The sequence below is a fragment of the Sus scrofa genome, chromosome 5 (assembly GCF_054392235.1).
Source record: "Sus scrofa isolate SSC_HxYL_T2T_F1_AM1 chromosome 5, Sscrofa_HxYL_maternal_Yorkshire_Landrace_v2.0, whole genome shotgun sequence".
NCBI lineage: Eukaryota > Metazoa > Chordata > Mammalia > Artiodactyla > Suidae > Sus > Sus scrofa.
This window is the reverse complement of record NC_139387.1, coordinates 38,682,197-38,706,406: the sequence shown is the minus strand read 5'-3', so window position 1 is coordinate 38,706,406 and position 24,210 is coordinate 38,682,197. Positions and strand designations below refer to the sequence as shown.

At 41.4% G+C, this 24,210-nt stretch overlaps 1 protein-coding gene across 4 annotated transcripts in view; it reads left to right on the top strand.

The window, feature by feature from the left end:
• PTPRB (protein tyrosine phosphatase receptor type B) overlaps positions 1-24,210 on the top strand; it is a 124,232-nt gene that overhangs the window by 20,191 nt on the left and 79,831 nt on the right. For 2 of the 4 annotated variants that reach the window (XM_021091988.2, XM_021091987.2), the window contains exon 4: positions 16,177-16,450. In XM_021091988.2, the coding sequence (XP_020947647.2) occupies positions 16,177-16,450 (274 nt within the window). Of the gene's footprint in view, positions 1-15,545; positions 15,767-15,868; positions 16,084-16,153; positions 16,451-24,210 lie in introns of those variants that run through there. The other 2 variants (XM_001926867.8, XM_084956337.1) reach the window with 2 other exon arrangements.

Below are 24,210 nucleotides of genomic sequence, written 5' to 3'. Positions count from 1 at the left end.
ATGGGTTCCATCCCTGGCCTCGCTCAGTGGGTTAAGGATCCGGCGTTGCCATGAGCTGTGGTGTAGATCGCAGATGTGGCTTGGATCCTGCGTGCTGTGGCCATGGTGTAGGCTGGCAGCTGTAGCCCCAATTCGACCCCTAGCCTGAGAACCTCTGTATGCTGCCAGTGCAGCACTAAAAATAAATAAATAAATACATAATAAAAGGCAAAAAAAAAAAAATAATAATAACCCTCACCCTCAACCCATTAGCAAACTGTCCATGCTCTGAGTTAGATTTAACCGTTAGCTTCTCCTCTCCCATCACCCCAACCCAGTCTGGTCTTGAAATAGAGAAGGGAGTATGTCCAAATTCTCTCACTCCCCACCCAGCTCTTCACCCACCTCTCCCAGCCTGATGTCATCTGCTGGGCTTGGAAAGTGGGAAGGGAAGACGGGAAATAGGAGCAGGAGTGCTCTTACTTAAGGATGCCATCACACCCTGCACTGTGCTCTCCCTCAGTCTCCAACTTGTGAGTCCTCTTAACCATCCATGTCAGCGAGAGATTCGCCACTTGCTTTTGAGGTTGAATGCTTCTTAGTGGAGCACCTCCTCATTTTGGATGATTGTGCCTCAGCTAAAACTTCATCCCAGCATCAGTTTACAAAAGTATTCGTATAGCTGAGCTCAAATATTTGTATCTGTTTTTTCTGTACTGATGTGTGTATGTGTGTGTGAGTGTATATATATATATATATATATATATATATATACACTGATTATATCAGTATACAGGTACTCATATCAGTATATATGTACTTTTATCAGTATATATACAGTTATCTATACAGAGAGAGACAGCAGTAAAAACAAAAAACAACCCTGTCAAATAAGAAATGTACTGCATAGAAACTACAATAGAAACGTATCTGCCTGAACCCCTAAGCATTATATTTTAACAAAAGAAAATATTTTGCCCAAGTCTGACCATTGTGGAACAAACACATGCCAAGCATGCCTGGGCTCTACTGAGATAAGTCAAGGACACCAGCCCTAGAGCTCTGTGGCAGGCACACCAGTCCTTGGGCCAGCCCAGCACTGTGTTGCAGAACTCTTGTGGTCCAGCCCCAGAGCTGGGTGTGCAGCCTTGGGTTGTGGCAAATTCCCTGTAGGGTTTTTTGTTTGTTTTTTTGATTTTTAGTTTTTTTCTAAAGTGAAGTTCACTCTGAAGTTTATGTGAGTTCTCAGATGGAGCTCCAGAATGACTAGGCAACCAACATCTCATGTTCCATGTTTTTTCTTGAAGCTCAGGTACACTCTTCACTATGTTCTGGGAAGCAGAGTGTGTAAAAGCGATGCTTTTTCCAAAAGCATTTTCTTAAACTGCAGTTTTCCATGATGCTCTTGCCTTAGGCAAGCAACTCTGCTAGATCATCATTTGATGGTGTTTATAATAATGTTATTAACAGCTGTAGTTAAAATACTTCAGAAAGTAAAAATGAGTCACTTGGGAGATAAAGTCCCTGTCCACTGAAAGTACTTTTGAAAGGTGCTTGACCTCAATGCATGGAAGGGTATATATAATAGAGGAATAAAATTGTTCCATTTAATCGCTTGGAATTTTGTGAAAAGAAAATCTTTGTGTGTCAGTTGTTTTCTTGACCAGCTAGCATCTGGTTTGAGAGAATTTTGGATTGACTTGGGATAGTTGGGCCATGAGTTGAATGTTCTGTTATCTGGTGGTGATAGGAAAAATCTGAATGTGAGCTTTTGGAGGGTATTTATTTGGCTTTCTAACTCCAGCACCGGAACATAATGTTCAATACTTCCTAAAAGTTGTATAGATGGGAAAGGAAAAGAAAGATGTAGAGTGGAATGGAGAAAAATGGAGTGGAGGAGGAGAGGGAAATGCAGGGGAATGGCATAGAGCAGAGTGGAGGGAAATGCAGTGGAGGGGAATGAAACAGTGGCGTGAAGTGGGATGGAGTGCTAGGGATTTGAGTTGATTGAAGTGGTACAGAAGTGGATGGAATTGTTGACCATTTGGGTAGCAAATGACACATCTACTACATATGTCCATCTCCTGGCAAGGTGTGATGATCATGTTGAGTTATCATGTTTTTTTATATTGCCTATTTGAAGTTAGTGTATTTCTAATGTTTAATGTGCTTTTATTATCATATATATATGCGTGTATAGAAAGAGAGTGTGTATGCCATATATATAAACTGTGTGTGTATGTATATGTACATATACATATATACATACTTTAATTCAGGGGCTAATTACCCAGTTCCATTTTCTCCTTTCTGGTTTCCCCAGTTTCATCTCTTAATCACCTTTCAATTCCCTCCCTCCTCCCCCTCCTCCCCGCCTCCCCCGCAAAAAAAAAAAAAAAAAAAGTGTAAGAGAAAGAAGGGAGGGAAGCCACAATGAGTGTCTGGTGACTTTGGAGAATGTTCATACATTATGCACTCAACAAATATTTCTTAAGGACCTAACTAGTGTCAGAACTGAGTATAAGAACGTAGGCTTTGAGGTCAAAGGCCTGACTCCATTTCTTACTAGCTGGAGACCAGACCTCAGTTTCCTCATCTGTAAAATGAACCTCCACCTCTTAGGGCTGTTGTGAGGACTGGGAGAGACAATGCCTGTGAAGTGCTTACCACAGTACCTGACCCTTAGTAATAGTTATTGCTATTTTTTACTAGGACACAAAGATGAAATGCCAGATTGTCACCTGATGGGATTGACCATTTGCTGAGGTGCAGAGGGAGGTGAAGATTTCAGGGGCTTGTGTGGAATATAAAAAAGAGATTCTTGACCGGAGAGGCAGTTTGAGGGAATGTCTGCCGGTGGAAGGAATATCTGACCTGAGCTTCACGGAGTATAGGAGTATAAAGAGTGGGGGAGGAAGGAAGAAGATGGCAGAGATTAAATGGAACAGGATGGAAAGTTAGATGTGATTTCAACTTTCACCTAAAATTAGCATTTTAGAGAAACTTGGGAATTTTATCATTTCAATCCAGTCATGCATTCCATATTCATTTATTGAGCACCTCCTAACTGCTAGACATGGTGGAGGGTGTGAAAATAATAAAGGTGGTGTTACAGAACCACAGAGAGAGCACAGTGTAATGAAATTCATTGAGAATAGGATCAGCAATCTGCTAAGAATGAATAAAAGACTAAGCCTAAGAGCCCTGTAATAATTCACAAGCATCTAGAAATTGAAGGCATGTTGATGAACATCTCAAACACATGTTTTCAAGGGCAGTCTTCATCCAGAAACAGTCATTCGTTCCTACTGGTTATTTTTATTAGTGACACTATTGAATTATCTCTCATTCCTTCTATTCCCATGTGTACGTAGCCACGAAGTAGAATTTAGTACCCTTGATCTAAAACAGAAATCTGAAGAAAGATTAAGCACTGAAATACTCAGTTTTAATGCTTGGAAAGGCAACGTCATTACCCGTAATGCCCATTTCTGACGTGACTACGGTGTTCTACATCCACAAAGGATGAGTTGGAATTGTAACATGGGGGTGAGAATGGAGGTTGGGATGTCACAAAACACTTCCAATGAGAAAGTCGAATGTATTTGTGTCTTGCCTCCTATCAAGAGTCCCTTTGAGTTATGAGGAAGGAAACATGAAGAGATGCTATATGCTATCTGCAAAGAAGAGACTCTAGGGGATAAAAACAATAGCTAAGGTCCAGGTGCCAGCAACTCTGCTTAGCACTTTCATATCCTCTGGGAGGTGGGTCCTTATGTCTCTTTTCCATCACTGTGTAACACACTACCCCCAAACTTAGTAGCGTAGAACAGTGACAGCTTACTGTTTCTCATGGTTTTGTTGGGTGGTTCCTCTGCTGATTTCACCTGGACTCTTTAGCACTTGTGTCCAGTGTGGAAAGTCCGCTGAGCTAGAGGATTCCCAGTAGCCTCTCTTGCACGGCAGCAGCTGATATGGGCTGCAGGCTTGGTTCTTTACATGGCCTCTCACCCTCCAGTAGATGGTATTCAAGTCCTACTTGTTTCCTCTCTAAGTAAAGATAATTAGGGTGCTCTGCCTCATAAAATAGTTGTGAGGATTAAAATCTGATTAAGAAAAGTGCTTAGTACATTGGCTATACAGGATAAATATACAAATAATGCTAGCAATTAATACTAACTTCTTGTTTTTTACTTCATCATCCCTACCCTGCCTGTATCACAGGGTTGGTGTAAAAACCAGATGAGCTAACATTATTACATGAATGCTTTGGTTTGTTTGTTTTTTGTTTGTTTGTTTGTTTGTTTGTTTGTTTTTTTGTCTTTTTGCTATTTCTTTGGGCCGCACCCGCGGCATATGGAGGTTCCCAGGCTAGGGGTTGAATCGGAGCTTGTAGCCACCGGCCTCCGCCAGAGCCACAGCAACGCGGGATCCGAGCCGCGTCTGCAACCTACACCACAGCTCACGGCAACGCCGGATCGTTAACCCACTGAGCAAGGGCAGGGACCGAACCCGCAACCTCATGGTTCCTAGTCGGATTCGTTAACCACTGCACCATGACGGGAACTCCTATTACATGAATGCTTTGGAATAAAGAATTGAACATGCATTAAAATTTTTCCTGGTTCCCGGGGCGTTCCCATTGTGGCGCAGTGGAAATGAATCTAACTAGGAACCATGAGGTTGCGGGTTCGATCCCTGGCTTCACTCAGTGGGTTAAGGATCTGGCATTGTCGTGAGCTGTGGTGTAGGTTGCAGATGCGGCTCGGATCTGGCATTGCTGTGGCTCTGGCATGGGCTGGCAGCTGCAGCTCCAATTAGACCCCTAGCCTGGGAACCTCCATATGCTGTGGGTGTGGCCCTAAAAAATTGTTTTTTGCTCATTCTGATTCTCCTAAATATCCATAAATCTAGTTTGGAGGCACCCCCTTCTTCCCCTCCCCACCTGCCCTGGCCCTGGCCTGGGAGAGGGACCACATTTCCTCAGTTCATGAATAGCCATTGTGGTGCTGGTCTGGGTTTAACAGCTCTGTGCTTCCTTCCATTTGGCCCTCAGAAAGATCACAGCCCCGTGTGAGTCTCCAAATAAGTGAGGAGGAAAATGCAGGAAAACCTCACCTTCCCCCACTCCTTCAAGTCTGGGGTCAATTCCATTATCATGTTACTTAAACACAAGGGAGTCCCCCCACTGCCACCACTGCTCTGGGCCCAGAACTAAAGATGGGACAGTAGTCCCCTTTACTGAGACAAACACCTAGAGGGACAAGTGCAAAGATAGAGTGAAACAAAACACCCCAGACCATCCCCTAATCATTCCTCGTGACCAAGGGAAGATTCTTAGATTGTCTGATGTAAATGGGATAAAAGATAAGCAGATTCTGAGAACCCTATGGTGCAGGAAGCCCATGCTAGGGGGACTGTATTGTTCAAGTGACATGTTCCTGAAGGCTTTAATTTATAATTAGCATCGGTCAAGTCTAATTCTGACAAAGGGCTATCGTTCTCTCAGTCTGCTAACATTGACTACCATGTACCAATAGCATAATATGGCTTACGATTCACTAGAACTCCTTTGGCTTTAATGATGCAAGGATTTTTCTTTAATTTTCCTTTAGTTATACGGGATTTGTCTGGCTCTCCCTTTGCTGCACACAAAGACTGTGTTCATATTGTCATAATATAAATTATGTGCACACAAAATGCAGCCCTAAAATAGAACATGTTCATTGAAACGGGCTTTGTAACATGCCAGGGTTTCTCTGGTACATGGGATTTCCTGGGCGGATGAGGTTGAGCTCAGGCAAGCCCTGGTGATGCAGAGGAGAAAGAGCATAGCAAAGGAGGAAAATGAGATCAAAGGGGAAGCCAGGATATGCTGATTGAGATAGGAAGTCTGTGGCTCTCAGACTTCACCAGAATCACCTGGAAAGCTTTTTAAAGACACAGATTCTAAAATTCTCCCTCAGAACTTGCTGATGTAGTAGCACCTCTGCACCAGAGTGTAAAAATCTCCACATTGTTTCTAATGTGTGATCCATTGGCAAATAATTGAATATTCAGCATGTTAGAAAAAAATCATTGGCTGTAAGAAAAGTTTTGCTGGAAATGTATCTATCACCTGAGTCTAATCATCAGGAAACATCAGGCAAATGCAAATAAAGGAAAATTCATACCATAGAAAAATACCAACCTGTTGGAGTTCCTTTGTGGTGCAGCAAATTACAGATCCTGCCTAGTCACTGCAGTGGCTTGGGTCTCTGCTGTGGCATGAGTGAAAGAAAGAACAAACTGACCAGCTGACCTATATCATCCAAAAAGGTCAGTGTCAAAGATTTTTATAGGCTGAGTTGTTCCAGATTAAGAAAGATTAAGAGACTTGACAACTAAATGCAGTACAAGATCCTAAGTGGGATCATTAATAGCGAAAACAACAACAGCAACAAATGCTAAAAGGATATTCTTGAGAAAAATTGACAAAGTTGAAATACGGACTGTGGATTAAAGCATTATATCCATTTTGCATTTCCTAAATTTAATATCTTTTCTTAGATGAAAGTAATTTGAATTTACTTGAATTTACACACAATTCAAGACATATTGCAGCCTGCTCTGAAATGGTTCAGGTAAATATGTCATTCATATATGGAGAGGAAGAAAGAATGATAAAGCAAATGCAGCAGAATGTTTAAAAAAAAAAAAAGACTAATGGGTCTTGGTAAAGATGCATGGTAATGTATAATTCTTACAGCTTATCTGCAAGTCTGAAATTATTTCACGACAAAAAAAAAAATTTTAAATGGAGTTCCTGTCGTGGCTCAGTGGAAAGGAATCCAATTAGGAACCATGAGGTCGTGGGTTCGATCCCTGGCCTTGCTCAGTGGGTTAAGGATCCTGTGTTGCCGCAAGCTGTGGTGTAGATAGACACAGCTCAGATCCCACATTGCTGTGGCCCTGATTTGACCCCCTAGCCTGGGAACCCCTTATGCTGCGGGTGCGGCCCTAAAAAAAAAAAAAAAAAGATTAAAAAAAAATAAAAAGAGTAGTTTGCTTAAGGGCTTTTAGGGGGTAAAACCCAAAGGATGCTCCTGAATTAGGAGCATCTTCTTCAAGGACCAGGAATAGAGAGGGTGAGGACAAGCGGGGGGAGACCAAACGCCCGAAAGAAATGATGATGAATTTGCAGGAAAGTGCTGTAAACTCAAGGGTCAGAAGTGGTAGAGGAGCCAGCTGATGAGTACGAAGATAAACCCTGGGAAAGACTGCTAAGTGATTTCAGTCTCTGTATTTTACCACAGCTACATATTAGTTGTATCCACATATTCCACTCACAGAATAACAGCTTGGAAAACCAGCTATTATGAAGGATGGTGAAAAGTCACTGAAAAGGGAAATGCTGTGAATTCCAGGAGCTGTCTTTGAAGGGAAAATCTTTTTGTTCTTCCCACCCTTTGGGGGAGCTGGCAGCAGAATCCTACCATTACTAAATCCAGATGAGATCACCACTGGGGGAATTTCTCTCTGGGAAGTACGCAGAGGTACCTCTTTAATCATCTCGGCTCTTCTGATCTGGATTGCTAATAGATCTGGGCCCACGAGCACACACTACTTGTGGAACTTTACCAGGTGCTTGTCCTTGACCTGTGCGTCTGTGAACATGCGTGTTTGCTCCTCTTTCTGCAAGGCTGTACTTCTAGGCCAAGACAGCAGAGCTGTGGAGAGGATACCACCAGTAGATGCTTTAGTATGAGTTTTGGTGGCCTGAATCCCGTGAGCTCCACATTATTGGAGAAGGATTAGATCTTCCATGGAGTCAGCGGCTGCTTGGGCACTCGTTTATCCTCAGGCTTAGGTGCTGGGTATCCTTGGTTTCTATAATGCTAAAGATTCCAGGTCTGCACTGGAGCAACTCAAGAATACAGCTGTGTTCAAGACTTCTCAGTATGTAGCCATGTCCTTGTTTATTGGTGGGTGTTTACTCTGCCCATAGATGAGTAAATCCTGAGTCTCCCTCTCCTGGGTGTAGGGTGGAGATCATGAAGAGCCATGAGTCCTTCCTTTTAGAGGATTTCTAATCTAGCTGATGGTTTTATCCTTATATTTTTGAAAAATGTGCTAAGATCCTTTGATGCTCTCCATCATTCAGGGGCCTTTAGATGCCCTGTGTCTGCTCATCTGGCAGGGGAAAGTGGCCTGGGGGTGCCTGTGGAAGTGGTGGGCAGAATGTGGGCCCATCAAACCTCCCTCTTTTGATTTTTGTTCATGAAAAGTCAAAAAACAGATTCCTTGCACCTAAAATCTGTTTCTCCCCACATTACCTGCTTATTCCATTTTTAAAAGAACAATGTTAAGATGATACTCTAAAAGCCAGAGAAGGCACAATTGCTGGCCAAAGAGGGAACCCTCCGTTGGCAACGTCCAGGGAACTCATGGGAAATAATGTTCTAACGACGTGACATACAGCAAAAAGGAAGGCAGAACTTTTACCCTCCAATTGTTTTCTAAGGGAGATGAGAGATGTGATCATTTCTTTCTTTTTTTTTTTTTTTTTAATTCTCCTTTTCCTTAAAGCCGATGTTAACCATATTTTGTTTATTTACTCTCCTGGAGCTTGGATATTCATGAAAATCTTGACTTGCTCGGGAACCCAGAATGTATAGCAATCACGCCCACACAGGCAGCCCCCCTGGCCACATTAACACCTTTGTTCCTGTGTGAGCCGCCTCATTTCCGAGGGTGGGGCGGTAGCTCCCAACACACCGTGGGAATGAAGATGCAGCAGCAGCACTGGACCTTGAAAAAGGGAGTCCTTTCCAGTCACATCTGGTTTTAAGTCATTTGTATGTGGTTATAAAGCTCTGACAAAAGCTGTGTGAAGCCCATTTCCTCTGGATCAAAAAAAAAAAAAAAAAAAAAAAAAAAAGGAGGGAAGGGGAAGAGGGTGAGAAATGGATGTAGGGAAAAAAAAAACCCAACAACCAGGAAACCTTAGAGATGTGTCTGGGAGTGATGGTGGGGCTGCTGTTGGGGACATATCCGGCACTCCCACCCCTCCCTTCCAGGATTTAAAAAAATCTTGGCATAGCCAACAGTCAGAGCAGTTAGTACATGTATTTTATGCTGATCTCCTGAAGAATTTCTCTTGGGTATGAGATTGATAGCACTGGTAATTTATTATCATTTGGATGCTCTCAGAAATTCTCATCCATGGACTTTGCCATTCTCTGGCATTACTGGGTGCTCAGCACCAATGATTTATCATTATTTGCGTACTGTTATCACTACTAATAATCATTGCATCTCACATTTCTGGTTCTTTTAGCCAGACATGCATGACACATATAACATGCACCTTCCCATTGAACCTGCCCCCTCATTAAACTACCCTTAAATGCCTGTATTAGTTCCATTTTCCTGGAGAGCTATGACCTAGGAAGTTTGCAACCTAGGAAGCTAGAAAAATTCCTTGAAATATAAGGATCCCAAAATAATACCTCTGAACACAAAAGAGGAGGGTCATGGTCCTTTAAAAAAAAAAAACTGCTTATCAAAATTGTCTTACCTAAAATTTTTAATGAATCTCTTTTTAAATGCACAACACCTGCCACAGGTTAAAATTATATTCACTTTTGCTGTAATTTACTATTGAGCCAGTTCAAATTAAAACATAGAAAAGGACTTGCCATCTTGTGATTGTTTTTAATTGACACATTCCCTAATTGCTAGGCATTCTGTCTTTTAAAAATATGCAACATGGACTTCCCGTCGTGGCGCAGTGGTTAACGAATCCGACTAGGAACCATGAGGTTGCGGGGTTCGGTCCCTGCCCTTGCTCAGTGGGTTAACGATCCGGCGTTGCCATGAGCTGTGGTGTAGGTCATAGACGCGGCTCGGATCTTGCGTTGCTGTGGCTCTGGCGTAGGCCGGCAGCTACAGCTCCGATTCGACCCCTAGCCTGGGAACCTCCATATGCCGCTGGAGCGGCCCAAGAAATGGCAAAAAGACAAAAAAATAAAAAATAATAAAATAAAATAAATTAAAAAAAAAATGCAATACATGAGAGTTGCATAACAAAAGGCATCAGAATTGGCCTGTCATCTAACATTTGTTAAGTTTGCTGTATATTGATCTTTTTTCCTTTAGCATCTGTACTTTATTGAGAAGTTATAAATATCAAAATGTGCATACAATATATTATAAATACATTGTAAAAAATATATTCTGTAGTATATAAAATATAGTACTGTGTAGAGCACAAATTTGACACCTCCTAAAATTGTTCAAGACCTTCTAAATCCCCTACATAGTTTCTTGTAACCAGAAAGCTCAGTGAAATTTTTTAAAAATAACAATAAGATATCTTATTGTTATTAACTCTCTTTAATATAAAATGGTATCTGGGAGTTCCCGTTGTGGCTCAGTGGTTAATGAACCCGACTAGGATCCATGAGGATGCAGCTTTGGTCCCTGGTCTTGCTCAGTGGGTTGGGGATCCGGCTATGAGATGTGGTGTAGGTAGGTTGCAGACGCAGCTCGGATCCTGCATTGCTGTGGCTGTAGCAAAGGCCAGCGGCTACAGCCCTGATTCGACCCCTAGCCGAACCTCCATACGCCTAGGGTGCGGCCCTAAAAAGACCAAAAAAAAAAAAAAAAAGAATATATGGTATCTGGTTCAGGGTTTAGGGTAGGGGCAATCTAAGGGTTTTGGTTTGGAATTTGGGTGGCTCTTTCCTACTAGAACAGGAAGTCTTGTTAAACTCACACACACACACACACACACACACACCCTTGGCTCTACCAGAGCATTTCAAATTCCTCAGGTTGTGGTTGGGCCCTAAGATTTTATGTTTTTAGCAAGTTCTCAGATGATGCTAATGCTAGCCTTTGAGAATCACTGTCCTAAAGATCACTACCCATCCCTTTCTCCTTTTCCTCACTTCCTCTTCCCTCCCACTCTTATCTTTTCCCACCTCTTTCTCTTCAAAATCCGTCTTCTTCCTCTCTTTTATTCCTTTGCCCTTCCCTATTTTTTACTCTTTTCTGTCCCTCTCTCCCTTTCAAGATGATATATGAGGCATCCCACAGGAACTGTTTAGAAGGACTTGTTCAGAATACTTCTTCAGACAATAGTATTTACTGAGCAACTACAAAGATTCAGACATTCATTCATCTACTCATTCAACAAATATTTGTTGAAACACCACTATATGCCAAGCTCTTTGCAAGAGCAAGACAGACAAAGACTTCTGCCCTAAGGGAATGACCCATATGCCCAGGGAAGGCAGACAGCACACAAACATATAAATAACTAGATTGTTGCCAAGTGTCCTTAATGCTCAGAATTAAATAAATGGGTTGCTTAGATGAAGAATGGTAACAGCACACTTTTCTCCCGTGAGCTCACAAAGGGCCTGACCCCATAGGGATGTGTTTAAGCTGAGACCTAAAGACTGAGAGGAGCATTGCTAAGCAGAGGCCCTGGGCAGGAGTGGTTCAAGAAGAGGAAAGGACAGGCACAAAGGCCCAGGGACAGGAAAAATCAGCTCCAAAACCTAAACCAGGAGCTCCCGTTATGGCTCAGTGGGTTAAGAACCCAACTAGTACCCATGAGGATGCGGGCTCAGTCCCTGGCCTTGCTCAGTGGGTTAAGGATCCAGCGTTGCCACCAGTTGTGGCATAGGTCACAAATGCAACTCAGATCTGGTGTTGCTGTGGCTGTGGTGTAGGCCAGCAGCTACAGCTCCGATTTGACCCCTATCCTGGGAACTTCCATATGCTATGGGTGTGGCCCTAAAAAGACAAATAAGAAAAAACTTAAATCAGGTCCTGGCACCCAGAAAGTGCTCAGTCAGTATTTGCTGAATGAGTGAATGCATTGTTGGACCCAGGCCTCTGGGGACATAGGAGGCAAGCAGGAGAGAGGCCTGGGGTGAGCAGAGGCTGGGTCCTGAAAGGGACTTTTAGCTCATGGATGAGGAGTTTGAATTAATCGGTTAACTCTGCTGATCTACTCTCCCTCTATTCCCTCAACCTTCTTGGCACCCAGCTCAAACCTTCATCTGAAGTAGCAGTTCTCAAAGTGTGGTCCCTGGACCTCTGATGACCAGTTCAACATGTATGATTTCTTCCATAATTAGTCACCATAATTAGTAACTATGTATATTATAACCATTATTTATGAATTTATATGACTATTTGTTTAAAAGGCAGCTATTTAACCAATAGTTAGACATTAGACACTCATGTCTAACCGAAAGCAGCCCCACCCTTCCTATGAAGTCTGGGAAAGGTTTCCTAGTAGCAACGAGAAGAGGTTGTTCCCTGAAAAGTTACAGGGAGGCTGATTCCAAATTCCTGGAATGCAGTAACTTCTAAAGAAAATGCAGTGCTGTTACACAGGATAAATAGGTTCAAAAGAAGTTGAAGAATTCCAAACAAAGATGAGAACAAAGAATAAAATGAATCATTTTATTTATACTTTGTACAGTAGTTTCAAATAAACTCTTCTTGTAAAAGATGTTATCTGGCAGCTTTTCCCAGTACTTCCTGCCTTGAATCTATTACACATCTCTCATTTTTCATATTAATATAAGCATATTTAAAAGGAAAATCGGCTTTTAAAAATGTAATCAGTAAAACCTGGGTTGAAATCCTCCCTCCTTGTTTCATGATATGTTCACTGTTATAGGTTCTTTAGGACTCACTAATAAATTGGGAGCTGTGAACCTTCAGATTCTCCAAAGAAAGACTTAGTGCTTATATACCTTTGGAAAAGAAATACCTCTGACTCCTAGTTCTTTCCTTCATGAATTACTGTAATTCTTTACATACATTGGTATCAAAATAGATAAAAGACACATGATCCCAAATATACACGTCTCTCTTTGATAGATCAAAAGTAAAATAATTGTATTTAAAGAAATCCTTCCTTCTTTTCCTAATTCCTATTCCCATGGTTATTATTAGCAGGTCAGTGTTAATAACATAGAATTTGGACGCATCTTAACAGTGTTGTGAGGATTTATTTTTATTTCTTTGTTTGATTAGTCCTCTTCACATTTTGTCTTTTTGGTGCAGTTGCCTCTATTACAAAGCAGTATATAATAGTGTATCAGATATGAAATACAATTTTATTTTATTTTATTTATTTATTTTTTTGTCTTTTGTTGTTGTTGTTGTTGCTATTTCTTGGGCCGCTCCCGCGGCATATGGAGGTTCCCAGGCTAGGGGTTGAATCGGAGCTGTAGCCACCGGCCTACGCCAGAGCCATAGCAACGCGGGATCCGAGCCGCATCTGCAACCTACACCACAGCTCACGGCAACGCCAGATCGTTAACCCACTGAGCAAGGGCAGGGACTGAACCCGCAACCTCATGGTTCCTAGTCGGATTCGTTAACCACTGCGCCACGACGGGAACTCCTGAAATACAATTTTAAAATTAACTTATAGGGTATAGCAGGTTCGTGACAAGTAATTTAAAAAAGTATGTTTGAGAAAGTTTGGAGAACTTGGAAAGATAGGATTTATCAAAGGTTTCTGCAAGGGACGGGGGAGTATTAAATGAATTTGAGTGGGAAGATTTCAAACCTGAGGGCCAATCTATGAGAAAATGTAAAAACCTCACTAGAAAAGACAAAGAGAAGGATGGGTAGCAGAAGTTAGGTAAATGGTACCTATAAAAGGATGAGTTTAAAAGAGAGCAAAATGTGTGATTTAGATGCAGTCTATCACTAGGCAAACTGACACTTGGACAGCATATTAAAGTTTGCAAAAGTGCTTTAACATATGTGATCTGACTCTTCAAAATAGCTCTGGGAAATATTTAGAGTAGGTATTATTCCAGTTTTACACAAGGAAATTACATTGTTTTCTGAACATAGCCAGAAAAGAAAAAGGTAATGTTGAAAAGGAATAAAGCTGAAAAAGACCCCTAAAAAGGCTGAAGGCAGCATGTAGTTTTGCAGTATTTAACAGGGAGACATGGCAGGTGTCTGATGATGCTGAAAGGCATGGCAGGCTGTGAAAAGCCATTGAATTTTGGGGAAAAATATGGAGAACAAAGGTTCTCTAGTGAGACAAGTGACCTGGACAGAGAAATAGGAAAGACAGTTTTCCCAGATATATACACATGTGCTAGATTTTGACCTTCTTTGAATGCTAACTTGGAAAAGAGATTTAAGATCGCTGGTCCGGCTGCACAGTGGAAGCTCATAGCGTCTTTGAAGGGGTAGAAACTTCATTTTTTTTCATGAAAACGTTTTTTTAAATACGCTTTAAAAAATTGAAATAATTTTCATTTTTTCTGCCTTTCCTAAAAGTATATATATTCGATATAGTAATCAATAATATAGCTTTATGTGCAAACTATTTGAAAAAGAAAAGAACATGTCAGTCTCCTCATTGATTTAGCTCCAGAGTATTGTTTTGAAAAATATCATAACTTTTGGCGGTTGTCAGGGATAGCATCCAAAGAAAAGCAATCAAACACTGTATGGTGGTTGTAATATTTTGCTATTATCACCAATGAACAATTAAATATTTTTGTTCTTTGGTTACTGGAAACTTTTAAAATCCAGTTACAGATATATGATCATTCAGGTACTGAGGCAGTTGCTAAAAGTTAGCATAAAGTTAGTGCTAAAATCTAAGTGAATTTCACTCTTTTTGTAATGTGGGGGAGCTGAGCCATCAAGAGTATTTTGCACAAACGAGAGTTCATATTGCTTTCTTATATTGTTTGGACAATTATGGATGAAACGACTTTAGCGACTGGATGGTCAGCGATGAAACTGCTTTGTGGGCTGAACAACTCATGATCGTATTTGTTCTTGGTTAGCACATTTGCATAAGATTTAGGGAGAACACATATCTCTATACTAGAGAAAGTGAGTGGCAGGAAAAAATGAAGGTCAAGTTGACAATGGACACCATCCTTTGGGGGTCTTTTTTCTTGGTGGTGTCAGGGGGATGCGCCTTGGGACTAATGAATGCTTAGAGGTGAGAAGGGCAAAAGCACTCTAATAAAAGGCTTCAGGAAAGAGTGAGGCGACCTAGGGAAATCTGCTGTGGTCAAGTTTAATCCTGGGAAAAGAGGCCCTGGAGAAAGCAGATGAGGAAGATAGGAAGGAAGATAGGGAGGGGGAGGCGCAGGGTGTGGCGGGAGGAAGGGGGCGGGGTGGGGGGGGCTGGAAAGTGAGAGGGAGCAAGTCTGGATTGTGGCTACAACAGCAGGACTGAGGACCACAGAGTGGGAAAAAGTGAAAGTCGGGCGGGGAGGAGAAGGAGGCAGAGCTCTGCGGACCGGCCCGGACCCCTGGTGGGGGCGGCGGCGGGGGGCAGCTTGGCCCGCCTCGGGCCCCCTTGGCAGCCTCAGGCTTTGGCTCCTCGGGGCTCCCTCCCTCGCCGGCGCATTGTTCCTTCGCCGGGAGACGAGGAAATTGCCTTTTGATTGCGGAAGTCCGCGGACGGGGCTCGGGGCGAGGCAGCGCAGGTCAGAATGGCAGCGTGGGAAGGGCGGCGCGCTGCCGGCCCCCGCCGCCTCTCGCGTCTGCAGCCCGCCCGGGGCGGCAGCAGCAGCAGCGGCAGCGGCGGCGGCGGCGGCCCCCTCGTGTCGCCAGCCCGGAGCCCCGCGCTCTGCGCCCGCGGGGCGCGCTGAGCGCGCGCAACAAGTGATCCCCCCTCTGGCCGGCTCTCGTCCCAGTCCCGTTGTCGAGCCTGGGGGGACCTCTGAGCGCCATGCGGAGCCATGGAGCGAGGCTGGCTTTGTGGACCGCGCTCAGCCTCCTGCAGGTGAGGGGCCCGAGGAGAGGTCCCCGCGGGCGGACGCGCCCCTCCCCACCGAGGACCAAATTCCCATTCCGCTTTCTGGCCTCCTAGGTTGTGTGTTGGATCAGGAGGTGGCAGAGTCTCCACTGGGAAGTCTGACTGGGAAGAATGACCAGTCAGAGTGACAGCTCATGCCACTGTCAAAAGCAAAAAGCCCCCTTCTCTCACCAGCTGCTCCGGAGAAAGAGCAGCTAGGGAGAAAATGGCCACCCACCTGGGCCGCAGGGCTTTTCTTTGGCTGGAGGGCGAAGGGATGGGTGGGCTGAAGCTGGGAGCCAGGGGTGAGTGGAGGAAGCTTGGGGAGCTTGTGACGGACTTGTCCCTGGGCAGATCTAGACAGCCGGGCTTCAGCTGTTGTTCTGGTTCCTCTGCAGACTGGACTGGGGGAGCGAGTGAGATGCAACTTCACCCTGACGGAGTCCAGGGTCTCCAACCGGTCGGTGTCTCTCCAGTGGAGAACTTTGGCATCACCCTGTAACTTTAGCCTCACCTACAGCAGTGACACGTCGCGGGTTGCATGGTGCCACCCCGTGCGGATAGACAACACCACCTATGGATGTAACCCCAAGGATTTACAAGCAGGAACCATTTATAACTTCAGGATTGTGTCTCTGACTGGAGAAGAGAAAACTGTGGTCTTGCAAACAGGTAAAGAGTGACAGGTGCAGTTGGACGGCTGGGCCACTCTGGGCTGAGCCCTGCCTTTTCAAGCTGGTATTTCACTTGAGTTCCAGGCATACAAAATAATAATAATAAAGGTAAAAATACCTGTGACGGTAACTATTGACCAAGACTTGTAGTCTCCTAAGATGTGGCCAGAAGCAGCTTGGTTGACTTTCAGAGATTTCCCTAGTGCTGAAAACAGCGGACTAGCCACTTGAAGGGGGAGTACAGCAAAGAGAAACTGTGGACGGTGGAAGGAATTTGTGAAAGTGATGTGGTTAGAGCTTCCATGGCATTAGATTGCCAAGCCCTGGAATAATTTTAAGTAAATGTTTTTAGAACAAATAATGGAAGTGCAATGATTAGAGATATGCCTTTCCTCAGCTTGGTTTATTTTTGGAACCAGGGCATAAAATCACCAAGAATAGAATAGAGTCCTTCCTAGGGGAAAATTAGAAAAGTCCCTTGATGTGAGCGTATGACAATTATTTTTTAATCACTTGAGTAACTAAAACCATGCAATAGCAGAGACCGTCCTTTGGTTACTCTGTATCTTAAGTGAGCCATTTTCTGTTCACTTTTGGTAAATCCTTGCATGTATATATCATAAGAGTTTATCTTTTCCTGCCTTAGTTTTCTTATCTGTAAAATTAGTGTGTTAGACTTGGTCATTCAGGTCTGAGTTCCTACCAAGTGCCTTCTTAGGGGTTGTTGTGCCTGTTACCTCGTTAATCTCCACAGCCACCCTCAGATGTGTCCTAAATTTTCTAGTGACTTTGATGTCTTATGAATTCATTAGCCTTCCTTTTAACGTTAGCTTTGTTTGTTCCAGTAGCAAACAAAGTAGCGAAGTTTCATAGAGAAAGTCAAACTTTACTGAAAAATTCTGAAAGTTAAATTTGTTGTCCTTGCTATTCTCTCACACTCAACCTAAACAAAGATCACTTCTTTAGCTGGAGTTCTTTAAAGAGATGTGAGAATGGTTAGTTATCAGGGCAGTTACAGCAGGGTCAGGAAGTGTAACTGGGCTCATGTAATAAGCCAATCAAATATTCTCTTATTAATTAAGAATGTCCAATTACATCACTTGACTGACTTCAGATGAAAGTTAGATAATCTGTGATTTGCAGAAACTTGAATTGAAAAGAGATACCATGTGTTCAAAATGTGGTTGTATTTTTACATGGAATCAAAGAGATAGAAATCAACCACATAGTTAGAACATTTTACAGAAGTTTAAGTGGCCGGATTGTTAGTTATAAAATTGTTGGTTTCTTGGTATGTGAGGATAGTTTTGTGAACACTCAGATGGCTAATCCTGTGAAATTTATGATGTAGAACTTCCAGGAGTATTCTTTACATTTGATAAGGTGTCTGTATTGAATGGGATGAAACCATTTTTAGAAACAGGTGAGTCTTCCAAAACTTATGGGAGAAAAGGTGAAAACATGAAGCCAGAATTCACTCATTTAATCCAGAGGTTTTCCTTTTTGGAAAAAAAAATTGATGAAGAGGGACCCACTGTGGATGTCATTAGTTAGAATGTGTTTTGAGTTTAGTTTTGCATGTAGGTGTTTCAAGTCCAGAGACATTTGTGAAATGTAAGAAACATTTGCATTTTATTGACTATGTTGGATTTTAAAAAGACTTCATCAGCATTTGCACTTCTTAGCATTCGGTGTCTCATTTTTTTTCTTAAGGAGTTTCTTTTTATAGTACCACAAATATACTTTTCCTCACAAATTTTATGAGCTCCATGCCAAAGGTGAAGAATAAAATTTGCAAGTGATGTTTGTATAATGATAATTTTTCATGCTTATTTATATGATGGTCTAACCTTACTCAGGATTCTCTCTATTTTAAAAATAATTTTCTTTAAATAAACATTTTTTAATTAAGAATTTTTTTAAAAAAGTGTTTCAGAGAGAATTATTTGGTTGGTTGTTACTTATTTTTTGGGCTTTATCTATGTTAAGGATATTTGTGAATTTTTTCCTTTAAGTTAAGAGAAAGTACAAGTATTCTTCTAAATTTATTGCTAAGCTAGAGGGAGGAGAGTCACAAATTTTATTTTACTGTTATTAAAGCAGGACCAACTGGTAACATAATATTAAGTCATGAAGTCAAGATACAACTTCAAACAAAAAAAGTCATTCAAATATGTTGTGCTTTTCTTATTCCATTCTACCTATCTTATCAGTACAGAGTAAAATATATAGACTGAGAGCAAAGCATGATTTGGCTGGAGATACAGTATCTGCTTAGATTATCTCTATCATTCCACATGTGATTTGTCCAGTCACTTTTCCTGACAAAGTATGTAAAATAGTTATTTTAGTAATTTACATATTTACATATTTAATAATGTAGACATGACCTTAACTAAATGGGGACTATTTCAATAACAATTAGTTTTCACTCCCGATTTAAAAATCAGAATTGAAAAACATATGTGGATTCAAATTCAGCTCATCAAACGTTTAGGGACACTGCTGGGAATTAGAATTACACCAGATAGTGATGGGTGAGCTTATAAAGGTGACAAACAACATGGTCTCTGCCCTTGTAGTCTTGTAACAGAAGTGAGAGCCACACATCAGGATAAGGGTGATGACAGAGTTTTACCACTTCTTTCCTGTATGAAGATCTTGCCTCTCAGGCATACATGGTCATAAATGGTCAATGCAACAACTGTAATAAGTCAAAAGCCAAAACATTTGGTTGTGAATGCATCAGAAATCAGATTATGAAGATAGCAGATAGTGAAGAACTCAACATTTTGTTAACACTCACCTCAGAGTGTAGAGCAGATGCTGCAAACTGGTATCCCCTGGGATGTCTAAATAATAGATATGTTTTATTAGGCTCACGTAACATTTGTGAAAGATTCAGATTATTTCACCAGCATTAAGAATGGAAAATTCACATAAATACCAGATTATGGATTCTCTTAAAATACTGCCAAGATTTGGCAAAACTCAGCCAGTCTGCCCAACACTCTCTAGAGTTGAGTTGTGGCTTCTCTCCTTTCAGATACAATTCACTGGACCACTTATTTATTTCCTTACCTGAATGTATCCTAAGGATATTTGTGGGGGGTTTTTTGTGTGTGTGAAACTGTAGAGTTTTCACTTAGAAATTTGGGGAGACTTTTATCTTCCCACCAATAAGAAGTAGTTTTTCAGTATCTAAGCCCATGATGGGTGTTCAGTAAAGATTGATTAACTGGATGGATAGATGGATGAATGAATGGAGGGATGAATGGGTGGCTCTATGAATGAATAGGCAGATGACAGACAAATATTAATAACTAAAGTTAAATTTTAGTGGAAGAATCTAAGTATACTAAAAACGTAGTCTGTTCTCCTTGGGTTTTGGGTAAATTATAGAGCCCAGGGAAGTAGTCTTATGGTAGAGAAATTTACCTGTAGGAAGAATATCTTAGTGGCATATGCTTTCTTGTTAGTCATTCAAGTAATTATTCATCAGCCTATAATAAGAGACAAAAAAATTATCGCTTTATATATGGCTCATTTCTCTGTCTTTAATTTTTTTTTCTTTTTTTTTTTCTTGCTTTTTAGGGCCACACCTGCAGCATATGGAGGTTCCCAGGCTAGGGATCTAATCGGAGCTACAGCTGCTGGCCTACACCATAGCCACAGCAACACCAGATCCAAGCCACCTCTGCAAACTACACCACAGCTCATGGCAGTGCTGGATCCTTAACCCCCTGAGTGAGGCCAGGAATCAAACCTGCATCCCCATGGTTCCTAGTCAGATGTGTTTCCACTGTGCCATGACGGAAACTCCTCTGTCTTTAATTTTTTAAAAAATTACCAAATCACCCTGTCAACTATTATTTCCACCTCCAAGTGTTGCTTATTATATTAGCTTTCCAAGGCTTCTATAGGAGAATACCATGGACTGGATGGCTTAAACAACAAAAGTATTTTCTCACAGCTCTGGAGGCTGAAAGTGCCAGATTAAGTTGTCAGCAGGTTTCTTCTGAGGTGTCTATGATTGGCTTCTCCTCTTCTTATAAAGACACCAGTCTTATTGGATTAGGGTCCACCCTAAAGACCCCATTTCAACTCAGTTACCTCTTTAGAGATCTTATGTCCAAATACAATCACATTCTGAAGTATTGGTGGTTAGGACTTGGGTAGTAGAATCTCCATTCAGTCCATAACACATGGCTTTAAACATAGGCCATTATTTCTCAAAAATATCTATCAGCTACTGGCATCAAAATCTCTTGCAGAGTTTGTTAGGGAGATATGTTCCTGGCTTCTGCCTCATATGTAATGAATTTAGAAGTGGAGCTCGGGTGTCTGATTTTAAGCAAATATCAAAGTGAATCAATGCACATTGAAGTTCACGGGCTATTGACAGTTTTTCTATTATTCATTGGCATTATGATTTTGGTACCATTCCTCTTTATGCCTAGTTAAATCTGTAATGCCCAGGAATATATATTGTCTTTCCCACAAAGAAAATAATACCCTAATATTTGTCTTGTGCTTTTATAGTACGTAAAATACTTTTGCCTACCTTGTTTAGTAGGTATGAGTATAAAATATATATTATACTGACCATATATTGTTGAATTATATCCATATGGTACGCCTTTGGAGAGAGTGTCATGAAGGCACAGGCTACATGGTAGTTAAGAGTTGAGCTCTGAAAGCAGCTGCCTCCATCACTTACTAACCAAGTTGCCTTGGGCAAGTTACTAACCTCTTCTAATCTGTAAAATGAGGACAATAAGAAAAATAATGCTCACTTTATAGTGTCATTTTGAGGTTTTAATGAGTTCATACATAAATTCTAGAACAGTACTGTGTAGTAAGTTTCCTATTATTACTTTCAGGTTGGAGGTGAGATTGATAGTCGTAAGAATTAACTAATCACAAACCCAAATGCTAATATATGATAGACCCAGACCTTAAACCCTGATTTACTGGCCCCAACTCCAATTCTTTCCACTACTCCGTAGAATGGAAGTAATTTTCTAGTTGGTATTTGTTTTTTCACATTACATATGATATTTTGTTGCTACTTTCCAACTCACCTTTTAAAGAGAGAAAATTATTAAAAGATATACTTAGCCTACACAAGGGTAAGATAATGATTGAATATGTTCTAGTGTGATGAAATAATTCTGATTTTTGTTTGTGTTGAACTTTTGGTGATGGACTTCAGTATTTAGCAATTAGCCTTGCTATTTATTTCAGGAATTCTGAGGTCAGGCTGAACTATGTATATCGACTCAACCAACCTAGTTCTCTGAACATGACTTTTTGTGTGTTTGGAAGCTTCTTCCCTTAGTCTGACTGCTATGGATGGGCATGGCATTCTATAGATTGAATTTGTCTGTGCAGAATGGAAGAAAATTTGTTTCATCCTCCATTCCTGAACACCAATTCCCTGGAATCCTCCTGGGGGATAAAAGATAATACTGACACCTTTCTGACCATGTAGAAGTCCAGCCCATTCTATATGTATGAATGTATACAAACAGGGATGAATCTATGCCACTAAAATTAACATGGTAGGTATATATCCAGCTTTCCAGGGATTTTTGGTTTTGATTTTTGTTTTTCTTCCTTTTAGGTGGAAAAAATTCAAATATGCAAAAAGTAAACAAACATAATAGTATAGTGAACTACTGTGTACTCATCACCTGTCTTCACCAGTTACCTATTGAGGGATCTTGTTTCATCTGTATCCCCACATCATTTTGACACAATCCAAGTCATCATTTAATTTCATTTATAAATATTTCAGTATGCATTAAATAATGATAATCATTGTTTTTAACATAGCCACACTATCAGTATTGGACGTAATATTGACAATAATTCCTTAGTATCTAGATGTCCAAGTTTGGAAGCACACATCAAGTGACAGCACATGAATTTCTTTTTTTTTTTTTTTTTTTTGTCTTTTTTTGCCATTTCTTGGGCCGCTCCCGTGGCATATGGAGGTTCCCAGACTAGGGGTCGAATCAGAGCTGTAGCCGCCAGCCTACACCACAGCCATAGCAACGTGGGATCCGAGCTGCATCTGCAACCTACACCACAGCTCATGGCAACGCCGGATCCTTAACCCACTGAGCAAGGCCAGGGATTGAACCCGCAACCTCATGGTTCCTAGTCGGATTCGTTAACCACTGAGCCACGACAGGAACTCCAGCACATGAATTTCTATATAAGAGAGACTTGCTGTGCAGAACTTTGATTGGAAGAGGAGGCTAAAGGACTTCCCTTTATACTGCACTTATGTAGCATTTAAATAATACTGAGAAAACCTCATTGTTAATAGCAAAGAACTGGGGTGGGGCTGCCAAGAGATCACCTGGGATGAAGGCATGAAAGTCTCCGTCAGCTGTCAGGGTACCCTCAGTGCTGACACGGTTCTCTAATACTCGGTAGAAGTGAGCTTTCAGTGCTTTAGCTGACACAGCTCTCTCACTCTGTAATGCCCTCTGATTTCTAAATCCTACTTGACCTTCCAAACTTGCGAGAGTCCATTTCCTCTGTGAATCCCACCTCTGAGAACTTCACCCTTGGACATCTTTCTCCTTTTGCATGGTCAGCATTGATGCTGGCCTGTGTTGCTCTTAACAGCAGGAATAGCCACAACCCTCACACCAACTAGCACTTACTGAGGTACTTCCTGCCAGGGCTGCCCCTGACATTTTGCCTCCATTACCTCTTAACACTTACAACTCTGTAAAGTAGGTATTGTTAGTCCCATTTTACAGATGAGGAAATTCAGCCTTGGTGCAGTGAAGCAACTTGCCTAAAGTCATGGTTTGAAATGACAGTGTTGGGATTTGAAGCAGATCTAGTACGACATCAAAGCCAGCCTCCCTGATGAGATACCTTTGTGTTTATCCTTTTCACATATGTCTTTAGCACTTGAGTAAACTGTAGATGCCCAGACGTCGAATATTGGTAATCACAATGCAAATGATTGTCAAAGCCACTTTAATTTCAAGCCTGTTAAAACTTTGAATGATCCTTGCTACCTGGACTTTTTATCTAGTATATAAAATTGATAAATGAAGTGCATGTTAATCTGATAGAGTAGCATAATGTAGTGCATCATCTTATAAGTCAGAAAGCTGACTGTAGTCAAATAGCAACAATAAAAAAATAAACTTGCTTCTCTATAAATGTATTTAATTAACTGCAGGTGGTACGCAATTGCTTTTTCATTTTCTCCTTCTGCTCATTTTCAAAAACATGTACCAAGAAATGCTTTGTGGCTTTTGCCCCACCCTTACCTTGATTTTTATGAGAAAATTCCCAGTTATTTTGTATGAATAGTTGATGTTCACTCCATTATATATAAAGTGCTACAGCTTCCAGTTTCCTAACCACCCTGCTTTTAACTAGAATAGTATCCTAATTCCTGTAAAGGTACAGAGGTTGACTCTGTAATCACATTTAAAAAGTAGTTGTCTTGACCTGGAGTTCATGGTGAAAGATAAGGTGTGTGTTGGAGGGGTAACTAGAGGATAATATTCTGGTTGAGGAGAGCTTGAGTGCCTATGGAGAAACTCAGGCTTCATCTCATGAAGAGTTCATGATGCTTCCAGGGGGATGAAGATGGCGGTTGGGAGGGACATACAAAGAGGTTATATGACAACAGTGGAAGAAAGACTGAAATAAGGAAGACACCCAGAAAACTCAGTTATACAGACACAAGGTGATGGGACCACAAGTTAAAGCAGTAAG